This window comes from Sphaerodactylus townsendi, linkage group LG12 (genome assembly GCF_021028975.2).
Source record: "Sphaerodactylus townsendi isolate TG3544 linkage group LG12, MPM_Stown_v2.3, whole genome shotgun sequence".
NCBI lineage: Eukaryota > Metazoa > Chordata > Lepidosauria > Squamata > Sphaerodactylidae > Sphaerodactylus > Sphaerodactylus townsendi.
In genome coordinates this window covers 51,637,556-51,665,393 of record NC_059436.1, presented here as the reverse complement: position 1 = coordinate 51,665,393, position 27,838 = coordinate 51,637,556, and the positions used below count along the sequence as shown (strand labels likewise).

Here is a 27,838-nt window from a genome sequence, read left to right as displayed (position 1 = left end):
TGGGGGCACCCCTTTTGGGAGTCTGTCACAGCTTTGGGACCCCTGAACCCCTAACTCATGGGCTCACAGGCTTAGTTGAGCCCATCATCAGGAGAGTCTCCAACAAATCCCTGAAATTGGGGTGCTGCTAGCCCAAAAACCGTGCCCCCTGCGGGCCAAAAACAGCCAACTGGCCATGCTGGCAGGGGCTGATGGAAATTGTAGTCCATAACATCTGGAGTGCCAAAGGTTCACCACCACTGGTCTAGGTACAGCCCGTTGAGAGTTATAGTGAAGGAAAACAGAGACTCTTCTGCCTTTGTTTTCTACATGAAGGCACACCTGCAGCATCTTCTACTTTGTTGCTGTTAGGCTCTGAGGAATGACGTCTCCTAGAACTGGCTTCTGGGTTGGTGGCAGCTTGGCCCTGCCATCTGGGGGGCATCTGTGTTCCCCCAGGGGTAAATGGGAGTTCTCTTGTCTGACCCACTTCCTCCGTGTCCGTCTCTTCCCAGACAAGACCAACAAAGAGTCTGTGCGCTCGATTGAAAAAAGCATCTTCACTGTTTGTCTGGATGCTCCAATCCCCCGGGTGTCGGACGATATTTACCGGAGCCGTGTGGCTGCCCAGATGCTTCATGGTGGGGGGAGTCGCTGGAATAGTGGAAACCGCTGGTTTGATAAAACCCTTCAGGTGAGTAATGCCCCAGAAGCTGGTGCAATGTAGTGGCCGAAAGGATGAGTCTATGGTCTGGGACAGGGGTAGGGAACCTGCGGCTCTCCAGATGTTCAGGAACTACAATTCCCATCAGCCTCTGTCAGCATGGCCAATTGGCCATGCTGGTAGGGGCTGATGGGAATTGTAGTTCCTGAACATCTGGAGAGCCGCAGGTTCCCTATCCCTGGTCTGGGAGATTGCCAATTCAAATGCCATCTTAGTCCATTTTAACCTTTAATGGCATATACATTATAGTATGTTTCCATTTAAAAAGAAGAAAACATTTGAAACGTTTAAATACGGGTGTTTAAAATGCTTCCCAAGAATTTAGCCACTGCCAAGGTGATCGATGGATTACAGTCACTTAGCAAGAAGCGAGTGGTCTGGAACTTGGAGTGCTCAAGTCTTGGAAGCAACAAAGGGTAAATTAAAATCATGCGCAGGTTACTGGGAAGACAGCATTCCAGAAGAATATGAGTTATGGTTTCTATAGATCCACATCCGCTACGGCATAGTCTCTGGTGTTTAGGGATCTGGAGGTATCTCCCTGAGGTTTCCGCTGATGGGAAAATATTGAGGCGTGCTAACATGAATGCACGACGTTGGTTAATGGATAGCAGAGAGGAGAGATATTTGGCTCTAGCTCTGTAGCTTGGTTATATTCCGAGGGAGGTGCCATCTTAGTCAAAAACTTGCCTTAGGCAAGCTTCTGAGTTGAGATTGGTCCATTTTGCTGTGTTTCTGCATCAGGAATGACTGAATGGTCCATTCCCAGAGGAGCCTGGTTGGGATGAGGCAAGGTCAGAGCATGCAGAGTTTCAACAGGAAGTCATGTTCAAGGGCAGTCCATTATGTTATTTATCTGCATCAAGAATGGCTACATGATCTGTCACTAGACGAGCCTGCTTGGGACAAGGCAAGCCTTGGGCTGGGTCACATACAGAGTTGCAACCCAGGCCCATTCCTCAAAATGAAAATAAAACGTTTTAAGGTTGAAATATAAAAGGTTTTTCTGCTGGAATTCCGCACAGCTTTTCCTCAAAACATTTGGAAATTGTTTTATTTTCCCTCAAATCATTTTATTCTGAAAATGCAAACTGGTGTTTCTTTTTCCCTAAGGCATTTTCAAAATGTTCCCTGCTTCTGTGCAGAAAGGAGGGAACATTTTACTTTTCCCTCCTGACTTACCAGCGTCCACCTTCATTTTCTCCACAGCTGGTGCCTGCCATTTTGTGTTGCTGCAGAGATCCTTCCTCTTGCCGCCAGCCATTTGCTGAAGGTTTCCGACGGAGGTTTCCTCTTCTTGCAGTTCATCCACATTCAATTTCACTGTATAAAGTAAATGAATAAAGTTAGTTTGGACTGGCAATTCCGCGCACGTGTCGTTTTTCCTTTTCCTGTTTTGTTTTGTTTTCAATGAGACATCTTCTCAGCTATGACGACTCAATAAGAGAATCCGCAATATGTGCTTATTTGGAGTTGTCAGAGCTCCGAAGATGTCTCATTGGAAAAAAAGGAAAAACAACACTAGTGTGAGATTGCCAGTCTAAACTAACTTTATTCATTTACTTTGTGCAGTGAATGGATGAGCTGCAAGCCAAGGAAACCTCCCTCTGGAACCTTCAGCGAATGGCTGGCTCTCTGTAGAGTTGTCGGGCCGCGCCATTCTTGGCCTGCCAGAGCGTACGTCTCTAAGCCAACGACAGCTGGGCATGCCGTCTCCGCCACCCCAAGACCATGACGCCTCTGTCCCTTGTTCGCATGTAACTAGTTCAAAAGAGCTTACCGAGTACTCCTTATCTTCCTTTCACAGGGAGTAACTCGCCTTTCTCAAAACAAATGAATCTGTAGTACTGTCTTTCTCGGCCTTTAGGTGGGGGCTTTATGGGTTGAACCAAACTGTAACCTTAAGGTATATGCCAGTGATGGCGAACCTATGGCACGGGTGCCAGAGGTGGCACTCAGAGCCCTCTCTGTGGGCACACGCAAACAGAGTGCCCCTCCACACATCTAGGCTGGCCTGGGCCGCTGGGCTCGATTATTAGCATTAAACCTAAGGCCTAGTTTTGGGGAAGCAGTGCAGGTAACCCTGTTAAGCGCTGTTAAACCTCACTGATTTTCATGCGAAGAATAAAAGCGTAATCCTTTATCTGGGAGTAAGCTCAGTTGCTGGCAATGGGGCTTGCTTCTGAGTAAACCCTCCTAGGGTCATGATTCACCCGTTGGAAGAGTTGCACAGTTACTTCAAAGCAAAGCCATCGACTACCACCTGAGTAACGCACACCTCAGAGCCAACCGTTTTCTCTAAAAAAAACCCTCAGTGTTCAGGTTAAATTGCCGTGTTGGCACTTTGCAATAAATAAGTGGGTTTGGGGTTGCAATTTGGGCACTCAGTCTCGAAAAGGTTAGCCATCACTGGTATATGCTGAGGCCAGGGAGTTTGAATCTCAGATTCAGCTACCAGGCCGTTGGGCTTGACACAGTACTAATAAAGCTCTTGAAACTTTCTTGAGACTTGTTACTTACTGGCGTACCAGACCCTTACAAGAGTCAGCATTGAACATTTTAGTCTGGTGGTGGTTAATTTTTCTTAAGCATCCTCTTGGATGGTTTTAGGTGTCATGTGCTGAGTTTATTTATTGCGGTTTTAATAGTCTTAAAATCTGTCGTTATTATGTACAGCTGGATGCGGTTAGCTGCTGTTAGAAGCTCTGTGGCTCAAAGTAATAAATTATGGTACTGCAGCCCAAGCTCTGGTCACAACCTGAGTTCAATTGACGGAAGTCAATTTCAGGGAGTTGACTCAGCCTTCCGTCTCCTGAGGTCTATAAAATGAGTACCCAGCTTGCTGGGGGTAAAGTGTAAATGATGGGGGAAGGCAGCGGCAAACCACCCCATCAACAAATCAATCAATTTTTATTATGGTCATAGACTAGCATAGACCCCATAAACAAAATCTGCCTTGTGATGTGATACCAGCCCATGGGTCAGTAATGACCCGGTTCTTGCTTGGGGAGTATCTTTACCTAAAGCATAGGTGTCAAACTCGCGGCCCTCCAGATGTTATGGCTACCAATCTTGATCCTCCTTGATCTGAGATTGCAAATGCCTTAGCAGACCAGGTTCTCAGGAGCAGCAGCAGCAGAAGGCCGTTGCTTTCACATCCTGCATGTGAGCTCCCAAAGGCACCTGGTGGGCCACTGCGAGTAGCAGAATGCTGGACTAGATGGACTCTGGTCTGATCCAGCAGGCTAGTTCTTGTGTTCTTATTTTCTTATGGACTACAGTTCCCATCATCCCCAGCATGATGCTGGCAGGGGATGATGGGAACTGTAGTCCATAACATCTGGAGGGCCGCAAGTTTGACACCTGTGACCTAAAGGCTGATACAGTTGATACACTTGTGTTTGTTGTTAGCCCAGTGGCATAGTGTCCACGGGGCTGGGGGGGGTGATGCCCCAGGCATGCACTGGTACAGGGGTGTGAAGGGGCGGAGTAGGGGTTGGTGCCACCGCAGCAGGGGCGCAGGGCATACGCATGCCCTGGGCGCAGTTCCCACTCACTCCGCCCCTGCGTTAGCTGGCAGGGGGAGGGCGGGAGACGAGCATAAACAGGGACCCTCGTCCTGCTGCATTTCTGCATCTGGAGCGACTGATCCACTTGTGCTCAGAGCAGGGATGCATCAGAGTTAGTTATCTCCAGATCTGCTGAATCATGGATAGGAGCAATTGGCAGCCTCTGTGTGGATAAAAACGTTGGGCTCACGAACGCCTTGTAAATAGCTTTCATGGTCCACTGCTCTGGCGATGTCTGGGGATTGCTCCTGTCAAGTGCTGGTGTTTTCTCTCGCTGTGCACAAAGGATAGGCAGCACTGAGCATTTCTTGCTGAAGGCTGCATATCTACAGGATTCTCTGAGCAGCTCCTAAAACCAAAGATTCCCTCCTTTTGTTTATTTACTCATTTATTTATAAATTTTGGATATACCACCCCATCCCCAAAGGCAGGGGTCTGCAACCTGCTGGCAGGGGCTGATGGGATTTGTAGTCCATGAACCTCTGGAGAGCCGCAGGTTGCAGACCCCTGCCCTAGGGGCTCTGAGTGGTGTACAAATCAGTAAACACAGTTGCATTTAAAATTCCAATCAATCCAATTAAAACCATTTCACAAACAACAAACTCCAACCTTAACTCGAAAAGAAAATCTTTTCAACTTTAACAACAAAACTCGTCAGGGCGGTCTGTACAGTAAATATGTACTCCGAAGATGGAATATAGCAGTGGTGGCAAACCTATGGCACGGGTGCCAGAGGTGGCACTCAGAGCCCTCTCTGTGGGCACGCATGCACAGAGCTCGTCATGTGATAATAGTGCAATTATTTCAGGGAGATTATTAGCACTAAACCTAAGACCTAGTTTTGGGGAAGCAGTGTAGGTAACCCTGTTAAGCGCTGTTAAACCCTACTGATTTTCATGAGAAAAACTAAAGCGTGATCCTTTACCTGGGAGCAAGCTTGGTTGCTGGCAATGGGGCTTGCTACTGAGTAAACCCTGCTAGGGTTGTGATTTACCCATTCAAAGCGTTGCACAGTTGCTTCAAAGCAAAGCCACTGACTACCACCAAGCTTACTCCCGAGTATCGCGCGCCTTGGAGCCAACTGTTTTTTCTATACTAAAACCTCAGTATTCAGGTTAAATTGCCATGTTGGCCCTTTGCGATAAATAAGTGGGTTTTGGGTTGCAGTTTGGGCACTCGGTCTCGAAAAGGTTTGCCATCACTGGAATATGGGATGCAGGGGACGGCACCTTCAGCGACTGACCTCCCCAAAGGCCCAGCGGAACAATTCCGTCTTGCAGGCCCTGCGGAACTGTTCTAAGTCCCGCAGGATGGTTGGGGGAGAGTGATCCACCAGGTTGGGGTCAGCGTACTAAAGGCCCTGGCCCAGGTGGAGGCGAGGGGCCTGGGACCGCCAACAAGTTGGCCTCTGCCGAGCGCAGAGGCCGAGCAGGGACCGATGGGGACAGACGGTCCCTAATGCACTCGCTGTCTTTCGCTGACCATCTCTCCGTTGCCTTGCAGTTCATCATTGCAGAGGACGGTTCGTGCGGGTTGGTGTACGAACATGCTCCCGCAGAGGGCCCTCCTATCATCTCCCTGGTGGATCACGTTGTGGAGTACACGTAAGGCTCTGTCACTTTCCCAAAACCGTGAACCATTTTCCTAAGCATGAAGATGATTAGTTACCCTCTGGGCAGAGGTGGGATCCAGCAGGTTCTCACCAGTTCCCGAGAGTGGGTTACTAATTATTTGTGTGTGCCGAGAGGGGGTTACTAATGGGGTCCGCTTTTCCATCTCCCCGCCCTCGCCTCCCCGAGAGGCATCCTGCCTTTGAACGGGAAGGTTCCACATAGCAATTGCGACTAATAATGTGATTCCCTGAACTGGGTTAATCCCTTTCAGGTACTGCAATTCATGGATTCTCAGCCTTTCGTGCCTTTTATCTCACCAGTCTCTATCAAAGAACCTGTGTGTTTCACCATTGCTGTGTTCAGATTTGTGAGTTGGGCATTTTCTATAATGGGATGATGATTTAGAAATGACCTGGTGCAAAAAAAATTTTTGGGTTCGTGGTGAAGTGGCTGCCCGGGGGGGGGGGGGGAAATCCAACTCAGGTTTTGCCCAGGGCTCAGGTTTGCCTAGGTACGCCTCTGCCCCCTTTGCTGAGGGGGGGCTGGCAAGGGAACCTGTTACTAAAGTTTTTGGATCCTACCTCTGCCTCTGGGTGGACTTCTCCGGAGGGCAGGAGGAGGATAGTAAAATGGCAGCAGGATCCACGTTACACACGAGGCAGTGGCTATCCTTCTTCCTTCCTCCTCTTTTTTCTCCATTACGACATCATGGAGATCCTGCCACCCCTTTTGTTTGGGGTTATGGGAATTAGTAGAGGCCGCCATCCTGAGTTAATTAATGCTGCATTTTAAATGGGGAAGGGTTTATTTTTATTCTTATTAGAGCTGTTTTAACTTATATTTATCGTATTTAAAATGTTATTGTGCTCTATCCATGTTGTACACCGCCCTGAGCCCTTTGGGGGAGGGCGGTTTATAAACCCAAATAATAATAATAATAATAATATTTGATTTCAAACCAATGTAATATAATTCAAGCAAAATTGTTTCATTTAAATTACTGTGGCACCTTTTGTGATTTTTATCGGCATGATCCGAGAACATATGTACAAAAACATACACGAAATACTTTCTTTCATAAATCTTTTAACTGTGGCTTTCCAATCATAATTCAACAACTAAATGCAATACATTCATGAATTAGTATCCAGATACCCATTGCGCGTTTTAACGTTATGCCCTCTGCCCTATTAAAGGGTAGGTTCAGCAATTTAGATAAATCCGCAAGGTTGCAAACTTAATGTGGTTGAAACCCTGACTCACCAACTCTTGCACTGGACCAGATTCGATAACATCAGATCTAAATATACCAACTTACATTTTTTCTTCCAATCTGGGCTGCCTGATCTGAGTAGGTTATCTTTATTGTTAATCAACTCGGACCCCGGTCTTTGTGAAGAGATCGCCAATTTCATTGCGGAGATAGTTGAGAGTTCCCAGTAGGACGTATTTGTTGTGCTCTCCGTGGGGCCTTTTATCTATCATGTATCCATGTAATTGTTCCCAATTCATGTAACTTTTTTCTGACTATGAATAAAGGCTTATGTATATATGTATCCAGATACAACATTTAGCTTATCTGCTCGTCTGGAATATATTTTGAAAATTTTTGAAAGAACTTGCTTATATTACAGAGTACTTACCTTGACAACAACATTGTTATGTATGAGTACGTTGTTTGTGAATGATACTATTTCATGAATGTGCTGCATTTAGTTGTTGAATTATGATCAGAAAGCCACAGTTAGAAGATTTATGAAAGAAAGTATTTCGTGTATGTTTTTGTACACGTGTTCTCGGATCATGCCGATAAAAATCACAAAAGGTGCCACAGTAATTTAGATGAAACAATTTTGCTTGAATTATATTACATTGGTTTAAAATCAAATAGCCACTGCCTCATGTGTAACGCAGTTCCTGCTGTTGTTCAGTCGTTACGCACGTCTTCTCTTGCTGTTTGTTTATGGTAAAATGGCAGGGCAGGCCAGCTAGGGTGCTGGAGGGTCTTCTTTCCCCATAAGCAGAGGTGGGATCCAGCAGGTTCTCACAGGTTCCCGAGAGTAGGTTAGTAATTATTTGTGTGTGCCAAGAGGGGGTTGCTAATTGGTGATTTTGCCCCGTGATTTTTGCCTTCGTTACGCCCCTCCTCTCAGCAGTAGCGCGCAGAACTTGAAGCAGTCTAGCAGGAAGTGCACCGGCGTGCGTGGCAGCCTGCGCCTGCGTGCATTCGTTTCCCGCCCAAGGACTGGCGCAGCAGCTGCATCCTTGCCACAGCCCCGCCCAGGAATGCCCCGCCCCAGGAATGCCCCACCACGCCCCCGGAATGCCCCGCCCATCCCCATTGGCGCTACGCCACAGTTTGAATCCCACCACCATGGGAACCTGCTACTAAAATTTTTGGATCCCACCACTGCCCGTAAGGAAATTATTCTTCCAGCTTGCTCTGGGGGCAGGGCTGTGCCACTCTTGGCTGAACACAGACTCACACCCATTTCCAGACCCGCATGCTCATTGGCTCCAGATCTTCTTACGTAGCTCCAGCTGTGATCAAAAACGTTCACAGCTTTTTTTTTGCTGTTCATTGGTTCCTTTATTGTTTTGAACATTACCTCACTGAATGGCACTCGGGGCAGTTTGCTTAACTCACTCGGGGCGCGCTAACAATCAGGCTGACCTAGGTCGTGGAAAACTCACAACGTTATCTAATCCACAAGATTTGAGAAGGCCATTGAGGCAGCCATGTTGTTTACACAAAACAATGTCGAGCAAATAGATATAGTTTAACAAAAAAGTAAGCCCAAGTACTGTGAGCTTCTATAAAAGGATGACTTAAGGGACAAACTTCAAACAGAAGACCAGAAGCATTTTTACAATATAGTCTACTTCAGCAGTCTGCTGAAAAATAGTAGTACGGTAGTTTTATACGACAAGGCTTAAAATTGCCACTAAATTGAGCAGCAGTGGTGTAGGAGGTTAAGAGCTCATGTATCTAATCTGGAGGAACCGGGTTTGATTCCCCGCTCTGCCGCCTGAGATATGGAGGCTTATCTGGGTGTGGGGCCAGGACCGCATTTCTGGTCCTACACAGCTGAATTAGTTTAAGAAAAACTTAAAGTTAGAAAACACCCAAGAAACAGTTTTGAAACAGAAGATAAGTTTACTGGACAGCATAAGTATCTGACCAGGGTGTCCCCTTAAGGGTAAGAGGCACACCCTTTCATACAAAGGGACCAATTTTTATAGACGCAAAAATACAGACGTCACACAATCATCATCATAAGATTTACGTACATAATCTATACCTCTTTCACGTGCTACAAGCATGTACCTTCAAATCCCATTGGATAGCTCTGTCTCGTTACAGTAAGACAGCCTCTTATTCTATGTGTTACATTCCTTAGCTCATGCTGTTAGCGCGTGCCCTCTCTGCCCATATGCAAAGGGCTGCAATAAAACTAGCTTCTGCCTTCAAGAATAACTTGTTCTTCTGTTTTTCTAAGTTTGCTCCCAGAGAGAGATATGTCCTTAAGGCATGCAGCATTCTGACATTCCTTAGGATCATAAAACTTCCATGTTTCTTGATTAAATACAAATTTTATACATTCTGGTCCATCTCCACATGGGGAATTCAGATTAGCCTGTACACTCCCACACATGCCAGCTGGGTGACCTTGGGCTAGTCACAGCTTCTCGGAGCTCTCTCAGCCCCACCTACCTCACAGGGTGTTTGTTGTGAGGGGGGAAGGGCAAGGAGATTGTCAGCCCCTTTGAGTCTACTGCAGGAGAGAAAGGGGGGATATAAATCCAAACTCTTCTACTTCTTCTAAATCTGCATCCATAATGAATGAACAATTCATAAGAAACTTTTGGTGCATGGCCGTCCTTTTAAACCTCTGCAAGGCAATGTATATTGCTTCCCTCTCCTGTTTAATTGTCACAACAACCCTGTGAGACTGACAGAGTGTGACTTGCCCAGCAAGCTGCATGGCAGAAAGAGAATTTGAACCTTGGCCTGACACTAAGCCCTCCACCGCTAAGCTCTCATATGTGTTTCTTGCCCATAAGCAATTGCCGGAGGTTTTTTTGTTTGTTTGTTTCTTGTCAGGAAGAAACCCGAGATGGTGAGATCTCCCATGGTCCCCTTGCCGATGCCCAAGAAGCTACGGTTTAACATCACCCCAGAAGTAAAAAATGACATTGAGAAGGCAAAACAGAACCTGAACATGTGAGTTGTAGGGGAAGGGTTGGTGGCGCAGGGAAAGTGGGAAAGGGAGGTCCTCTAAGAAACCCACCCACATTTATGCCATCTAGCATAGAGCCCTGAGAATTTCTACCAACAAAGCAGAGGTGGAATCCAGCAGGTTCTCACCAGTTCCCGAGAGTGGGTTACTAATTATTTCTGTGTGCCGAGAGGGGTTACTAATTGGGTCCCCTTTCCCGTCTCCACGCCCTCGCCTCCCCGAGAGGCATACTGCCTTTGAACATGAAGGTTCCATATAGCAATTGCGACTAATAATGTCACTCCCTGAACTGGGCTAATCCCTTCCAGGTACTGCAATTCATGGATTCTCAGCCTTTCGTACCTTTTATCTCACCAGTCTCTATCAAAGAACCTGTGTGTTTCACCATTGCTGTGTTCAAATTTGTGAGTTGGGGCATTTTCTATAATGTGATGATGATTTAGAAATGACCTAGTGCAAAAAAAAAATTTTGGATCGTTGTGGGGTGGCTGCCCATGGCGGGGGGCATGCAACTCAGGTTTTTCCCAGGGCTCAGGTTTCCCTAGGTACGCCTCTGCCCCCTTTGCTGAGAGGGGGCTGGCGAGGGAACCTGTTACTAAAATTTTTGAATCCCACCACTGCAACAAAGCCACCAAAAAGGCTGGATGATTATCTGTCGGGAATGCTTTGTTTGTGTGTTCCTGCACTGGCAGGGTGTTGAACTGGACGGCCCCTGTGGTCTCTTCCAATTCTGTGATTCTACCCAAGTTTCTGGTCCCTTTGGCTGTTAAATTTCAAGGTTCTTTTCTCACCGGGCTTGAAATGATCGTTTGCTCTTGTATACTTTGCAATCGTTTTTGTTGACTTTCGCACCATTTTTTACAACAGTTCTCACGAGCTCATGTATGTAATAGTTTTTCAAAAACCCAAATTCAGCTGAAACTGTAACAGTGGTAAAACTGATAATAATTGGACAAATTAACCAGAGAGCAAATGAACCTTGCCAGCAAAACATAGCCAGCAAAAAACCAAAACAAAACAAAACTTGGGTCTCCAAAGGCCTGGAGGAACGTCTGTTTCTGAAGTAAGCCTGTAAAATAAGGTAGTGCCTTGTGTCGGACAGAATATCTGAACAAGGAGACAAATGACCAGTTGTGAATCACGGGAGCAGCAGTGGCGTAGTGGTTAAGAGCAGGTGCACTCTGATCTGGAGGAACCAGGTTTGATTCCCCGCTCTGCCGCCTGAGCTGTGGAGGCTTATCTGGGGAATTCAGATTAGCCTGTGCACTCCAACAAACGCCAGCTGGGTGACCTTGGGCTAGTCACAGCTTCTCGGAGGTCTCTCAGCCCCACCTACCTCACAGGGTGTTTGTTGTGAGGGGGGAGGGGAAAGGAGTTGTAAGCCCCTTTGAGTCTCCTTACAGGAGAGAAAGGGGGGATATAAATCCAAACTCTTCTTCTTCTTCTCTGTTTCAAGTCTCCAATATTCCAAGCCAATCTCCTTCTTTCTTTCTCCACCTCTTCGCAGCATGGTGCAAGACTTGGATATCAAGGTGCTTGTCTTCCACTACTTTGGGAAGAATTTCCCCAAGTCAGAGAAAATCAGTCCAGATGCTTTTATCCAAATTGCTCTGCAGCTGGCGTATTACAGGTAAGTTTGGGCTAGGGGGTGGGGGGGCACTTAGCTTCTCCCTGGCCTGAGAACGTCAAGAGTAAGATTAGGGGTTTGCTGGCAGTTTCTCTAGTGATGGCAAAAACTGGCCTGCATTCAGACATTGTTCCGGATGATGGTTTCCGCTAACCGTGGTTTTCTTTCTGTATCAAGGATTAGATCTGCTTATTTATTTTGGTTTCTGACCTTGGTTCGTCCACTCTCAGCTTCCTAGTATGGCAGTCTCTGTGAGTGGAACCCCAGCGCCACAACTATGGTTCATGAATGCACGTAAGAGCTCTGCTGGATCAGACCACGGGTCCGTTTAATCCAGCATCCTGCTTCACACAGTGACTAGCCAGTTCTTCTGAAGGTCCAACAAGATGGTGACTCCTCCTCCTTCCCTCCCGTCCTCCCCAATTCCCAAATATCCTGGCAGTGTGGTGTATTGGGTAGAGTGTTACCGTGTGGGAGACACACTTTGCCACAGAAGCCCCTCCCCTCCCCTTCCCTCCCTTGCATGCCACCCCTCACTCTCTCCCCTCCCTTGCATGCTACCCCTGCCTCCCCTCTCCCTCCCTCCGCAAGGGTGGGTGGGCCATGTCCAGATGCCGGGGCCCCTCCCCTCCCCTCCCTTGCATGCCACTCCTCACTCTCTCCCCTCCCTTGCATGCTACCCCTGCCTCCCCTCTCCCTCCCTCCACAAGGGTGGGTGGGCCATGTCCAGATGCCGGGGCCCCTCCCCTCCCCTCCCTTGCATGCCACCCCTGCCTCCCCTCTCCCTCCCTCCGCAAGGGTGGGTGGGCCATGTCCAGATGCCGGGGCCCCTCCCCTCCCCTCCCTTGCATGCCACTCCTGCCTCCCCTCTCCTTCCCTCCGCAAGGGTGGGTGGGCCATGTCCAGATGCCGGGGCCCCTCCCCTCCCCTCCCTTGCATGCCACCCCTCACTCTCTCCCCTCCCTTGCATGCCACCCCTGCCTCCCCTCTCCCCCCCTCCGCTAGGATGGAGGGCAAGGTCCAGATGTCGGGCCCCCTCCCCTTTCCCCCCTCCCTTGCATGCCACCCCTCCTTCCCACCCGTCCTCCCCAATTCCCAAATATCCTGGCAGTGTGGTGTATTGGGTAGAGTGTTACCGTGTGGAAGACACACTTTGCCACAGAGGCTCGCTGGGTGACCTTAGGCGGGTTACACTCTCTCGGCCTAACCTACTTCGCAAGGTTGTTGTGGGGATGAAATGGAGCAGAGCAGCCCGTGTTAGCTGCTTTGGGTTACCATTGGGAAGAAAGGTGGGGTATAAATGGAGTAAGCAAACAGCTGGCACAAATCGTGGCTTGCGAACTCATTTCAAAGCACGGTTCCAGGTTTTCCTTTGCGGATCAGTTGCAAACCACAATTCAGGACTTTTTTTTCATATTCGCTTATGGCCAGAGGTGGGATCCAGCAGGTTCTCACCAGTTCCTGAGAGTGGGTTACTAATTATTTGTGTGTGCCGAGAGAGGGTTACTAATTGGGTCTGATTTTCCGTTAGAAATTCCATTAGGTCCAAAAATCATAAAGTCCTGTTGTTTCCTATGTGGCTGGTTAGCGAAGGTAGAAAACGGGATAATTCTCCCCGTTGGGCTGTTTTAAAAACATGCTTTAGAAATATGGTAAAGTTAAGGAAAGTCTCCTTCTTTTGATTTCTAGAAACAAAATTAAGTATTTGAAAGTATTAAGTATTTGACAGGCAGTCAATTAGAGGAGAAGTCGTTGTTTCTGTTGGCAGCAGACGATAGGACTTGCTATAATGAGTTTAAATTATGGACAGAAAGATACTAGATGGAAATTAGGAACTTTTTTTTTTACAGGAAGAGTTTTTTACAGTAACAGAGAAATTATTAATGCCCCGCCCCCGGAATGCCCGGCCACGCCCCCAGAATGCCCCGCCCTGCCCCATTGGTGCTACCCCACTGTTTGACTCCCACCACCATGGGAACCTGTTACTTAAATTTTTGGATCCCACCACTGCTTATGGCATTCATCCTCAGTAGGGACCCTGCAGAAGGAGGCGAGGGCAGATCAGTAACTTTAGAGGAGGCTTCTGTTGTCTCTCTCTTTAATAGTTCCGTTCAATTATTTAAGGGATTTCTCTTGGCTTGAGAATGACTGCCTTAGAGCAACAGCCCTGGTTTTTAAGAGGCTGTCAGTCCATTCTTGTTGCAAGATGCAAATGCTTAAGAATGCTTAGAGCAAGAGGCGCACAGTCTGAGCTGAGCCCAACCCATGAATGAACCAGAGGTGGCGAACCTTTGGCACTCCAGATGTTATGGACTACAATTCCCATCAGCCCCTGCCAGCATGGCCAATTGACCATGCTGGCAGGGGCTGATGGGAATTGTAGTCCATAACATCTGGAGTGCCAAAGGTTCGCCAATTGACCATGCTGGAGGGGCTGATGGGAATTGTAGTCCATAACATCTGGAGTGCCAATTGGGCCATGCTGGCAGGGGCTGATGGGAATTGTAGTCCATGAACATCTGGAGCGCCGCAGGTGGCAGACCCCTGTTCTAAAGCCTTTATTCCAAAAGATGCAAAGGGCAGCAATGTAAAGAAGAATCTGAGCCCCTCGCCCAGCTCCATCACCTATACCCCCCCTGGCCCCCCCTCCGCCCACAACCAAATGGCCTCTTGAGAGCAGCAGTGGCGTAGGAGGTTAAGAGCTCGTGTATCTAATCTGGAGGAACCAGGTTTGATTCCCAGCTCTGCCGCCTGAGCCGTGGAGGCTTATCTGGGGAATTCAGATTAGCCTGTGCCCTCCCACACACGCCATCTGGGTGACCTTGGGCTAGTCCCAGCTTCTCGGAGCTCTCTCAGCCCCACCCACCTCACAGGGTGTTTGTTGTGAGCGGGGAAGGGCAAGGAGATTGTAAGCCCCTTTGAGTCTCCTTACAGGAGAGAAAGAAGGATATTAATCCAAACTCTTCTTCTTCTTCTCTACAGTTTCCACTACAAAGTACTGCAGGCTTGGGAGCAGGTCACACTCCTTGGCAGATCAGATCTGTGTCCGGGAAGTCCTGGGGTGGAAGGGGAGGGGGAGAGCACCGCACATCTTCAAAGTAACAAGCAGTAAAACACTAACAGGCTCAGTCCCGACAGTCTGTTCCGTTCTTCTGCGTTTGTCCCTTCTGGGAGGAGGAGAGCTTCCCCGCTTTCATTGTGTCCTTCAGGACATTTTTTTGACCCTTACAAACAGACCCGTTTTGGCCAACTGGCCTTCCTCAGTGGCCAAAAGTAATACAGTGTTTATCTACCAGACTGCAAGTTGCCATGATAATACTTCTGACCAGTGGTGGGATCCAAAAATTTTAGTAACAGGTTCCCATGGTGGTGGGATTCAAACTGTGGCGTAGCGCCAATGGGGCTGGGCGGGGCACGACAGGGGCGTGGCCGGGCACGACAGGGATGGGGCATTCCTGGGCGGGGCTGTGGCAAGGATGCAGCCGCTGTGCCGGTCCTTGGGCGGGAAACGAATGCATGCAGGCGCAGGCTGCCACGCACGCCGGTGCACCTCCTGCTAGACTGCTTCAAGTCCTGCGCGCTACTGCTGAGAGGAGGGGCGTAACGAAGGCAAAAATCACGGGGCAAAATCACCAATTAGCAACCCCCTCTCGGCACACACAAATAATTAGTAACCTACTCTCGGGAACCTGTGAGAACCTGCTGGATCCCACCTCTGCTTCTGACTGAGGCCAATTGTTGGAGAGTTGTTTAAATTGACGCCCAGGTCTTCCACACTGTCACGTTCTCTGAAAGAGTATAATAGAATGTTCCGATCACATCCAATTCTGCTATGGCAAAAATCTTATAATACCTCAGTCATAGGAAATTCTTTTTGTTTGGAGTAAACCCTTCTGAGTATTGTAATTGCGATATTGTATGTATAAGATGGGCTACCTTTTACAAGTGTAGGTTATTTTAATTTGCAATAAATACCTTTATGTTTTTGATATTTAGGAGCTTTATATATAGTGGCCCCATGAATAGTTTCTTTACCTTTTAGGTACTTAATTCTTCCTTTGGTGCCTCACCAGGTGCTTAGGAAAGCTCATACCAGTGGCATAGAGATCAGTCTCCATAGTAGCTGACGTTGAGGTATACTCCTCTTTTCATGGAGGTTCCCTTTAGCCATCTGGGCAAATAGCCACTGATGGACTTCTCCTCCGTGAACTTAGCTCATCCCCTTTTAAGCTGCCTAAGCAAGTGGTCAACACTACATCCTGTGGCAGTGAGTCCCCAAGTTATATTTATTCATTTAATGTCAAGAGTTGAAAGGGATCTCCAAAGTCATCTAGTCCAACACCCTGCCAGTGTAGGAGCTTTTGGGGAGGTCAGCCGTTGAGGGTGAGCGCCCTCTTTGTCTCTCCCTTTTTAACATCTTGGGAGCTGTGACACCTAGATCTACCATCCCCTCTCTGGGAGGGGTTTTATTTATAGTTTTAATACTGGACACCAAGTGGAACGCTGAAATTTTATGTTCTAATGATGCTATATATATATTTATATTGATTATTTATTGTTACGACTGTTTATGTAACATTATTTTGTTGTTCACCGCCCAGAGCCCTCAGGGGATGGGGCAGTATATAAATATGATAATAAATAAATAAAATAAATAAAACCATGATAATCCACAACAAGTATCCCTGATCTTTTAAAATTCCCAACGGCAAAGAATCCACCACCTCACAAGGGAGATTGTTCCAGCATTGAACTTGTGTACTGTGTATAAAAGAACTGTGTGATGTGTTCAGTCCTTTCTTTTGCCTGCCGACAAAGATGATTTGCTTCCTCGCTTTCTCTTGCAATTTCTTTGAAGTTCCAGTTCATATTTCACCTTGGGGTTGTTGTTTTTCCCTGTCTTTGTTTTAGGATGTATGGGCAGGTCTGTTCTACTTATGAAAGCGCCTCTCTCCGGATGTTCCGCCTGGGCCGGACAGACACGATCCGTTCTGCTTCTATAGACTCTGCCGCGTTCGTGGCCGCCATGGATGATTCTGGCAAGCAGGTACCAGATGCTGGTTTCCTGTCTGAGCCCGCTAGTCCTGACGTTACTCTTCTTCTGGTTAAAGGCATTGAGGTCCTATCTGAGCGGATCAAGCTTATTAGAAATGTTAAGTCATTGCAAGATAGCCGCAACAGTTTCTCCAGTAAGCAAAGAAAAGCCCCCTATAAATTTCAGAGAGAGAGAGCTCTCGGAGGATCCTGACCCTGCTCCTCACTGTTGAAAAAAATTGTTTCCAAACTTGGGAAAGGGAGGAGGTTAAGTATCTATTTCCCCATTATCCCTAAAAGATTCATCAACAACTGAGGACCAGGGGGCACCCATTGAAAATACTGGGGGGAAGAATTAGGACTAATAAAAGGAAACACTTCTTCACGCAACGTGTGACTGGTGTTTGGAAGATGCTGCCACAGGAGGTGGTGATGGCCACTAACCTGGATCGCTTTAAAAAGGGCTTGGACAGATTTATGGAGGAGAAGTCAATCTATGGCTACCAATCTTGATCCTCCTTGATCTCAGATTGCAAATGCCTTAGCAGACCAGGTGCCCGGGAGCAGCAGCAGAAGGCCCTTGCTTTCACATCCTGCCTGTGAGCTCCCAAAGGCACCTGGTGGGCCACTGCAAGTAGCCGAGAGCTGGACTAGATGGACTCTGGTCTGATCCAGCTGGCTTGTTCTTATGAGGAGAAGTAGACAGGGGATAACTGGATCCTCACTAATAATACATAGAATTTATCTAGCTCTCTCAAAGTGCTTCATGAGCATTGTCTTGTTGGACTCTTCCAATGTCCCAGTGCAGATATCCCCATAAGTCCACACTTATGGGAATAACAAGCAAGGCCTGCCCTTTCCTTCCCTCTCAGCAGCAGTGGCGTAGGAAGTTAAGAGCTCGTGTATCTAATCTGGAGGAACCGGGTTTGATTCCCAGCTCTGCCACCTGAGCTGTGGAGGCTTCTCTGGGGAATTCAGATTAGCCTGTGCACTCCCACACACGCCAGCTGGGTGACCTGGGGCTAGTCACAGCTTCTCGGAGCTCTCTCAGCCCCACCTACCTGACAGGGTGTTTGTTGTGAGGGGGGAAGGGCAAGGAGATTGTCAGCCCCTTTGAGTCTCCTGCAGGAGAGAAAGGGGGGATAGAAATCCAAACTCTTTTATGTTTGCGGCCACCACCCTATCTCAGAATTCCAAAGGTGCCTCCAGGCTCAAAAAGGTTGGGAACTCTGGTTTACATTGGAAAAGAAATAGTTCCTGCTATTCAATGCAGATGAATGCAGGGGTTGAACAGTCTTCTACGCCACAGGTGTCAAACTCGCGGCCCTCCAGATGTTATGGACTACAGTTCCCATCATCCCCTGCCAGCATGATCCTCCATCATCCCCTGCCAGCATAACATCTGGAGGGCCGCGAGTTTGACACCTATGTTCGATGCAGACTGGTTGTCCAAACGGAGGGTTGGTTTCACCAGCTGTGCTGTTTGATCTCCTTAGGACCAGGAGAAGTCAGAACTGTTGAGGAGAGCGACCCAAGCCCACCGAGCATATACCGACCTGGTGAGTGCATCTGCCAAGACCCCTTTCCTCGCGGCGGAGCCATTTCCCATTTCCCAGAGCTTTCTGTGCTTAGAGTGGAAAGAACTACCAACTGTAAACTTCTTATAATGGTGTTACAGTGTTTGAGCAAACGGGGCCTTCCCAAAATTCTCTGCTATGCAGTTATTTTTTTTCCTATGAGTGCTTTTCTGCCTCACCCCACTGACACACAGCTGCACACTGCTGATGCCTTCTTTCTGATTTGTTTTTTATTTACGTATTTCCATCCTGCTTTTCGCTCTTCTGTGTGTGGCTCGGCAGGGTGTGCACCGAGGAGGGATGACCAGAGGTGGGATCCAGCAGGTTCTCACCAGTTCCCACAAGTGGGTTACTAATTATTTGTGTGTGCCGAGAGGGGATGACTAATTGGGTCCGCTTTTCCGTTAGAAATTCCATTCGGTCCAAAAACCATCAAGTCCTGTTGTTTCCTATGTGGCTGGTTAGCGAAGGTAGAAAACGGGATAATTCTCCCTGTTGGGCTGTTTTAAAAACATGTTTTAGAAATATGGTAAAGTTCCTTGTTTAAGGAAAGTCTCCTTCTTTTGATTTCTAGAAACAAAATTAAGTATTTGAAAGTATGAAGTATTTGACAGGCAGTCAATTAGAGGAGAAGTTGTCGTTTCTGTTGGCAGTGGACGATAGGACTTGCTATGATGAGTTTAAATTATGGACAGAAAGGTACCAGCTGGAAATTAGGAACTTTTTTTTACAGTAAGAGTTTTTTACAGTAACAGAGAAATTATTAATGCCCCGCCCCCAGAATGCCCGGCCACGCCCCCGTCGTGCCCCGCCCAGCCCCATTGGCGCTACGCCACTGTTTGAATCCCACCACCATGGGAACCTGTTACTAACATTTTTGGATCCCACCACTGGGGATGACTCTTAAGCAGTTTACAAAAGAAAGAGTGATTTATATAATTCAGGCCAACAGGAAAAAATATCCAGCATTACTGACTCCAGCTGCCAGGATGGGCTTGGATCTGCTGGGCTGCTCACTAGGAGTCACAGGCTAAGGGCCAAGAGCATGTGCCGCATGGTGTCATGCCCAGACTTAAATACCTGCAACCGAGGAGGAACAGGAGCTCAGCCCAGATCCCACCCAGCTGGCCTGAAGATGTCCCTTTTATGATATCCCTCCCCAGATCATACCACTTTTTACCTTAAAGGGTCTCAGGGTCCCAGGACACCATTGGTGTGCATAGGATATAGTGATGGTACAGAATATAAGCAGATCTGGTTCTAGTCAGTCCTGTGTGGTGCACTAGTTAGCATCATGTAGGGACCAGATTGACCTGGTTCAAATCCTCATTCAGTCCAAAAGCTCACTAAGGGCCTTTCCCCACTCTCTTCAATCCCCCCTATGCCGCGCGCTGCTCTCAGCACGCGGCATCCCAGGCGCGCGCCCGGGTGTCCCCACAACCCCGCGCTCTGTGCGGGGTCATCAAAAGGCGCCGTTAAGAAGAGCTTCTGGGATGCCGCGCGCTGAGGGGGCGCGGCAGCGGCGGGGCGGTTGTGCTGTCGCCGCCCCTGTCGTGGGGAGTGCTGGGGGACCCCACGCTACTCTCCTCAAGTAGCACAGGGCTTAAGGTAAGTGGGGAAAGGCTCTAAGAGATCTTAAGGTGGCCATTCTTTTTCAGCCTAACCTACTTCAAAGGGTTTTTGTGAGGGCTGGATGGTGGCGTGAAGAATTATGTAGGCTATCTTGAGGTCCTTGGAGGGGAACATGACAAAAAACCCCGATTAATAGAGATGAAATAGTTCTGCATATGCTGCCATGAGTTTTGTGATAGAGGGAAAGTAGAAAGTCTAATTTCACAATGTAATTGTTATGGGGCAGAGCCAGAGGTGGGATCCAACCAGTTCTCACTTCTAGAGAAGTGGTTACTAATTTTTTCTGAGTGCCGAGAAGGGGTTACTAAAGCAACCTCCCTGCCCAATAGGGACTGGAGGTGCGTGTGAGTGGCGGCTCCACTGTTTGAATCCCACCACCATCTGAACCTGTTATTAAAATGTTTGGATCCCACTGTGGAAATCCACCCACACCATTTCCCTATCTGGAGAGGTGGTTATGGGTCAGTAAAGGGCAGTGGAGCACTGGCATTTAGGGTCCACAAGCTTGAATTTACAAGCATGTGCACAAGAAGAAGAGTTGGGATTTATATCCTCCCTTTCTCTCCTATAAGGAGACTCAAAGGGGCTTACAAACTCATTTCCCTTCCCCCCTCACAACAAACACCCTGTTAGTAGGCGGGGCTGAGAGAGCATAGAAGAACTGGCCTGTGTTGGAGTGCACAAGCTAATCTAGTTCACCAGATAAGCCTCCATAGCTCAAGTGGCAGAGTGGAGAATCAAACCCGGTTCTCCAGTTTAGAGTGCACCTGCTCTTAACCACTACACCTCCACGTGTCTTGAGCTGTAATTTAGGCTTTGCACCAGTATTATTTTTTCTTTAATTAAAAGGGAGGTTGGTTTTTTTAAGCTGTGCCACGTCAGACTGACCTTAAAGTATCTTGTTCCTCACTCCACCCCTCTGTTTGCTCTTGTTCTCAACCCCACCTATTCTCCCTTCAGGCAATTAGCGGGAATGCGATTGACCGCCATTTGCTGGGGTTGAAACTACAGGCCATCGAGGACTTAGTGAGCATGCCCGAACTCTTCATGGATACATCTTACGCAGTTGCCATGCATTTCAACCTCTCCACCAGCCAGGTGAGCCATAACTCTCCCTTGCGGACAGGCATGGAGGGTTGAGGGGCTGCTCAGACTCAGCTGCAGTGGTGGGATCCAAAAATGGGCAACAGGTTCCCATGGTGGTGGGATTCAAACTGTGGCGTAGCACCTGTGGGGCTGGGCGGGGCACGACGGGGGCATTCCGGGGGTGGGGCATTCCTGGGCGGGGCTGTGGCAAGGACGCAGCCGCTGCGCCGGTTCTTGGGCGGGAAACGAATGCACACAGGCTCAGGCTGCCACGCACGCCGGTGCACTTCCTGCTAGACTGCTTCAAGTTCTGCGCGTTGCTGCTGAGAGGAGGGGCGTAACTAAGGCAAAAATCACGGGGCAAAATCACCAATTAGTAACCCCCTCTCGGCACACACAAATAATGAGTAACCTACTCTCGGGAACCTGTGAGAACCTGCTGGATCCCACCTCTGCTCAGCTGGCCTCCAGCAGGACGACCCCACAGCAAGAGTGTCTGGTCTGTGAGTTCGGGAGTCTCTCGCGATTGCCGTGTTTCACTTCCTGTCATCTCCAAAGCAAGGCTGTAGCCCTTAGGGTGGGGAAGCAACATTTTGAAAATGTGGGAGGGATCCAAACCTGGCGCAGGTGTGGGAGAGCAATTAGGATCGAATGGGTCAGGAGTGTGAGTTCTTTCAGTCCCTCTGGCGAATGCCAAATTATTTTGAATAACTGAATGTCGGAAGGGCAGAGTAGGCTGTCTGTCTACAGCTTGTAAACTGTGGCTGAATCCATACCAGCGACGTTTGCCAGAATATAAGCTTCTGTGAGTCCAAGCCGACGACTTGGACTCACAGAATGATGATCCGTCATCTGCCCTTGTATGGATTATATTCATCTGGGTATAAGGCAGTGATGGCGAACCTTTTCGAGACTGAGTGCCCAAATTGCAACCCAAAACCCACATTTGTTGCAGAGTGCCAACGCGGCAGTTTAACCTGAATACTGAGGTTTTAGTTTAGAAAAAACAGTTGGCTCCAAGGCGCATGTTACTCGGGAGTAAGCTTGGTGAAGCAACCATGCAATGCTTCGAATGGGTGAATCATGACCCTAGGAGGGTTTACTCAGAAGCAAGCCCCATTGCCAGCAACCGAGCTTACTCCCAGGTAAAGGATCATGCCCATGCCAGCCTAGGTGTGTGTGTGGGGTGTGTGTGATTTTCCGCCCCCCCCACACATGATGAACTCTGTGCACGCGTGCCCACAGAAAGGGCTCTGAGTGCCACCTCTGGCATCCGTGCCATAGGTTCGCCACCGCTGGTATAAGGGCTGATGGATTTTCACACATATTTGTATCTGATGAAGTGAGCTTGTGTAACCTCTATCTGTGGGTTCTGTGGGGCAGAACTTGGAATGAGTTTGCAACAACAAATTTTAAAAACAAAATGGTTTACTTTCTTAACATATAACATCAACATTTAACATTTAACATCACACTTCAAGGTCCTGTTCAGGTTGCATTTTCAAGTCCTTCTATTTACAGTTTACTGATACTGCCAAGTCCAGTTCTTCTTTGCAAGTGGGTTGGCTTCTGAAGACTCCAAGGGCTTGGTGAACAGGATTCAACATGATGAAGGTTTCCAGGAGAACTCTCACCCATTACAAACATAAAAACCCTGAAACAATAAACTCCAACATTTACAACATAGCAAAAACAAACAACTACCTTCCCAGTAGTTCCCAACAACATTGCAGTTACCTTAACAAGGTGTTAAGGCTTATACCAATCAAGGTCCGAGTCTGGTAGCCTCGTCTCCTCCTAACTACATGAGCTCTGCAGCCTTCTGCTGCTTTGAGTCTCCACCCCTTTCTGGGTCAACCCATTCTGAGCATGGGGGTTACACTTGGACTTGCATAAGCTTTAACTCTGGAAAAATTTCTTGGTCTCTTAATTCTGCTGCCCACCTGAAACCACAGATCTGTATGTTTCTCCCTCTTTCTCCCTCTTAGGTCCCTGCAAAGACAGACTGCTTCATGTGCTTTGGCCCGGTCGTCCCAGATGGCTACGGCGTCTGCTACAACCCCATGGCTGAGCACATCAACTTTGCAATCTCGGCCTTCAACAGCTGTAGCGAAACCAACGCTGCCCGGCTGGCGCATTACTTGGAGAAGGCCCTGTTGGACATGAGGCACCTGCTCCAGTCAAACCCCAAATCCAAACTCTGAGAGGGAGAGACGTGCAGCTCCAAACCGTCCCAGGTTGTTGCCTTCGGGTGCGGGTGGATTCCCCCAGCCGCAGTCAGAAGGGACTGGGCCCCCTTTGTGTCTGGTGCCTGGGCAAATTCCTCCGATTCAGAGCGAAAAAGAAATTGACGGAAGGAACGGATATTTGAGAAGTCAAGAGGTGCTTCTTCAGAAGTGGGGGAATCAGCATTTTTATCTTGCTGTGGAAAGACTATATGCAATGCACCCTTCCTCCTAGGAGCAAACTGCTCCAGTAGGTTGCTGGAATATTCATGTTGTGTGTTTGCTTTCCTTGCCATGGTTGATCAGCAGATGAATCTCCTTGAGGCTTCCTCTGGGTTTTCTGTTCTTCCAGATTGTTGTGAGGGTCTCTGGTGGTCTCGGCCGGGCAGTTCTGTGCTTCCCCAGGTGGGCTTAGGGCTGTTCAAAGGGAGGTAAGGAAATCCTGTCCCCGTAGGATCTGTTTTGGTTCTTTCGGGACAACCGCACCTTCCCAGGAGTTACGTTCTCTGTGCCTTTTCGCCACACCTTCCCTTCCCGCTCACTTTCGGCCACAATCTGCCCCTTAAATTGTTGTGGTTATGAAAAAAAAATCTGTTGCAAATCATCTCTCGGCGTATCTTTTTGGTAGTTCAGGATCATAAAGGTGACTTCGTTTGAAGAACAAGCAGGCTTCCGTTCCGGCTGTTCTTCTGTAGTTCTCTTGTTTAGTTGGGTTTTTTGGAGCTCCTTGGGTGACTATCAGCAAGGCCTAAATGTCTTGTTTCTTTGGGTAGACTTCCAGACAGTCTTCAGAACTGGCAGATGAAGGAAAACTATGGGATGCTTTTACACTGATTGAAATCGATCCCTGTTCAGTGCCATAGTCCTAGATCAGTGGTGGCGAACCTATTTGAGACCGAGTGCCCAAATGGCAACCCAAAGCCCACTTATTTATTGCAAAGTGCCAACCTGGCAATTTAACCTGAATACTGAGGTTTTCGTTTAGAAAAAACCGGTTGGCTCCCTCTTCCTCCGTCCCACCCGCTCGAGCAGGGGCCAGCCTGCTCTAGCCTGCAGCAAGTCCCATGCACACACCGCTCTGTGCCTCTCTAGCATCTCTGCCTCCTCTGCACCGCCCCCCCCCCTCTTGGGCAGCAGCCACCCAGAGCACAGGCACCAGGCCCGCCAGCCGAGTCCTCCCTGCTCACCAGGCCCGCCAGCCTAGATGTGTGTGTGTGGGGGGGGGTGATTTTCCACCCCCCATATGACGAACTCTGTGCGTGCATGCCCACAGAGAGGGCTCCGAGTGCCACCTCTGGCACCCTTGCCATAGGTTCTCCATCACTGTCCTAGATTCTATAAACTAATACATGCTTTTATGTCGGGGTTTTGCCACTTCCCCCGCTGTAAAACAGTGCTGTATTGTCGAAGGCTTTCACGGCCGGAATCGCTTGGGTGCTGTGTGGTTTCCGGGCTGTATGGCCGTGTTCTAGCAGCATTCTCTCCTGACGTTTCGCCTGCATCTGTGGCTGGCATCTTCAGAGGATCATGATGATCCTCTGAAGATGCCAGCCACAGATGCAGGCGGTAAACATCGAGAGAGAGATGCTGCTGGAACGTTAAACTGCTGACCATACAACCAGGCTCCACAACACCAGTGCTGTATTCTTGCTGCTTTCCGGTTTTAACTCCTGTTTTAAATGGCTTTACGGTGCAATTATGCTCATTTGTGTTTCTGTTGGCAAAAAGAAAAACAGCTTTGTTGATGTTAATGATATAGCAATGTTGCCCCCTGCAGCCGTTAACCGTGTGGGGCGATTGTCTCTCTGAGAATGCCTGCAACGCTAATTATGAGAGAAATTAAAACAGTTTGATCTTCTAGCAACCGAGCGACCTGGCACATGCGGCACCTCAGTCCATAGGCTGCCATGCTGGCCGTGGAAGGAAACGTTTGAAGGGAGCTAGGAGAAGAGTTGACTGTTCGGGGTATCCTAGGATTTTGGAGAGAACGTTGTCCATTCTGGAGACCTTGTTGGATCATCCAAGTCACAGTTATATCCAGTTGAAGTCCATGCTTCGTTGCACTGTTAATAACAAAACTACATCCCACGTTGTGGTACAGATCTGGGCCTTTTGTAGCGTTTTATGCAGAGGTGGGATCCAGCAGGTTCTCACAGGTTCCCGAGAGTAGGTTACTCATTATTGGTGTGTGCCGAGAGGGGGTTACCAATGGGTGATTTTGCCACGTGGTTTTGGCCTGAGGGACGCCCCTCCTCTCAGCAGTAGCGCGCAGAACTGGAAGCAGTCTGGCAGGAGGGGCACCGGCGTGCGTGGCAGCCTGCGCCTGCGTGCATCTTCGTGGAATTTCCGCCTAAGGGACTGGCATGGCACAAGCTGCCGCGCCCTTGCCACAGCCAGCCCGAGGAATGCCCTCGCCCTCTTCGCCGTAAGCCCCGCCCAGCCCCATTGACGCTACGCCACGGTTTGAGTCCCGCCACCATGGGAACCTGTTACTAAAATTGTGGGATCCCACAACTGGTTTTATGTTTGAGAATTCCCAGCCTCTTCTTAGGGAGGACAGTTCGGGATGCACCCTGTACCAGTTGCAGCGAAGACTTTGCAGTTTTACTTAATTACTGAGTTAAACTATAGGCCATAGAAGGATAACCTTCCTTAGAACAGGGTTTATGCAGTGAGAATGTCAGCCCTGTCAATTATGGCTGAGTTTTCTCCAACATCTGTTATGAGAACCAGATGCCGAGAGTGAATGTTTAAGTGGAGTGGCTGCAAATAGCGTTGCTCTCCGGGATTGGTGGATTGCTTCTAAACTACATTTGATAAGACACTGATTGACAGCTGTCACGTCCCGGTGATGGCATTTAGACAGCTTTTTCTTTCAAGCCTGGGTGGGTGTTACCTTGCAGTGGATTCCTTGCAGTGGATTCCTTGCAGTGGATTGTTTTTTTGGTATGAGGCAAACGATGCGTTTCTCTTCTACTCCAAGAACGTGCGGCTCTTGTCGCTGCTGAAACTGCAGGCGATTGTATTTCCTTATTTCCAACTTGCCCCGAGGGCTCACCGGAAGGCTAAATGTCTTTTTTCCACCGTGACATTTTTGCGATTGGCACCTCTTGCATAGCGCATGCCACCTGAAGAGTTCTGCTTCACTGCTCCAGGAAAAAAACCTCCTAATTCACAACTGTGCATACCTGCTATCCTGTCTAGGCTTCCTGATTGTGGGATGCGGCTGCAGAAACAGCCATTTTCCGTGTTGTGGGTATCAACACCCACCCGAGGTCTTACTGGAGGAAATAATTTTAGTGGGCAAAACCTTGACTCCAGTCCGTAGTGGGAGACGGAGGAAACGGAGCTTTTGTCTTGTCAGTCCAGTTTCCATGGCCCTTTCCCCACCTACCGTTTGCTGCGCGCTACTGCCCCCAAATAGCGCGTGGTCCAGCGGTGCTCCGCACGAGTCCGGGCGGCGTCAACGCAGCCGCCCCGACTCCCAGCACTCTAACATCCCTTCAGCGTGCGTCATTGCTGACGCTGAAGAAACGGCACCTTCTGACTGCCCCGCACAGAGCGCGGGACAGTGGGGAACACGACCCCGGGGCGGAAATCCCTCGCGCTCAGAGTAGTGCACTGCAAAACGTAAGTGAGGAAAGGCCCCATCTCTGCTTGGCCTCAGAAACGATTCCGCTGCATCTTTGGCACCCCAAGGCTTTGTGCAAGCAGAATGGCTTCATCTGTAGAAAGTTGTTTCCACACTGGAAGAGGTTTGAAGTTACTGAGCTTAAAAGGGGGGAAACTAACCAAAGCATCATTAAGTAGATTTTTAAATAACTGTTCTTCTCCAACAGTCAGGTGTTATTCATATGTGGTGCATCAGAAGGAAGGATTTCAACGCTCTGGATTTTTGTCACTGATTGACAAAAAAACTGTAGCTCTGTCCTTGTTTGGGGGGGGGGGTTTGCTTGTTTATTGACAAATTCAAAAACTCTCTCTTTTCTTTTAACCATAGGATGCCCTAAGGATTTTTTTTTTAACAGTTAGCTTTGCATTTTAAAAAGAACTTTGCCAAAGGGAACACGTAGGGCTGTTTTGCTGACACTCGGGGAGGGAAGACTCCAGAGAAAAGAAAGTTTGGCTTTTTGCTGTGGATTTGAATGGAACGTAATTACATCTAGCTGAAGCCCCAATTTCCTTGGGGTTTAAATTAAATCTCTCGATTGGGGCCAAGATGGGTGAATGGTAGCAGATATCACGATGCACAAATCTGTCTTTAGTGAACAAGGATTCTGACTGCCGTTTGTTCATGCTGTCTCTGGCCCCTTCCGCACATGCAAAATAATGCATTTTCAAACCACATTCACAACTGTTTGGAAGTGGATTTTGCTATTCCGCACAGCTTCAAAGAGCACTGAAAGCAGTTTGAAAGTGCACTATTCTGCATGTGCGGAATGAGCCTCTGTTTAAAAGAAGAAGAAGAACCCCCAGAAAAACAAAAACACTGTGATATTCTTCCTGCCCCAAGAGAAGCCAAACTGGAATG

General features: G+C 48.5%; 1 protein-coding gene across 1 annotated transcript in view; it reads left to right on the top strand.

The window, feature by feature from the left end:
• The window catches only part of CRAT (carnitine O-acetyltransferase), a 33,896-nt gene extending 9,985 nt beyond the window's left edge, over positions 1–23,911 (top strand). Inside the window, exons 5-12 of the mRNA XM_048512739.1 lie at positions 495–673; positions 5,776–5,876; positions 9,991–10,110; positions 11,634–11,756; positions 16,665–16,800; positions 18,284–18,346; positions 20,957–21,094; positions 23,071–23,911. Of these exons, the coding sequence (XP_048368696.1) occupies positions 495–673; positions 5,776–5,876; positions 9,991–10,110; positions 11,634–11,756; positions 16,665–16,800; positions 18,284–18,346; positions 20,957–21,094; positions 23,071–23,286 (1,076 nt within the window). The 3' untranslated portion in view covers positions 23,287–23,911. The remainder of the gene's footprint in view (positions 1–494; positions 674–5,775; positions 5,877–9,990; positions 10,111–11,633; positions 11,757–16,664; positions 16,801–18,283; positions 18,347–20,956; positions 21,095–23,070) is intronic.
• Positions 23,912–27,838: the final 3,927 nt, after the last annotated feature.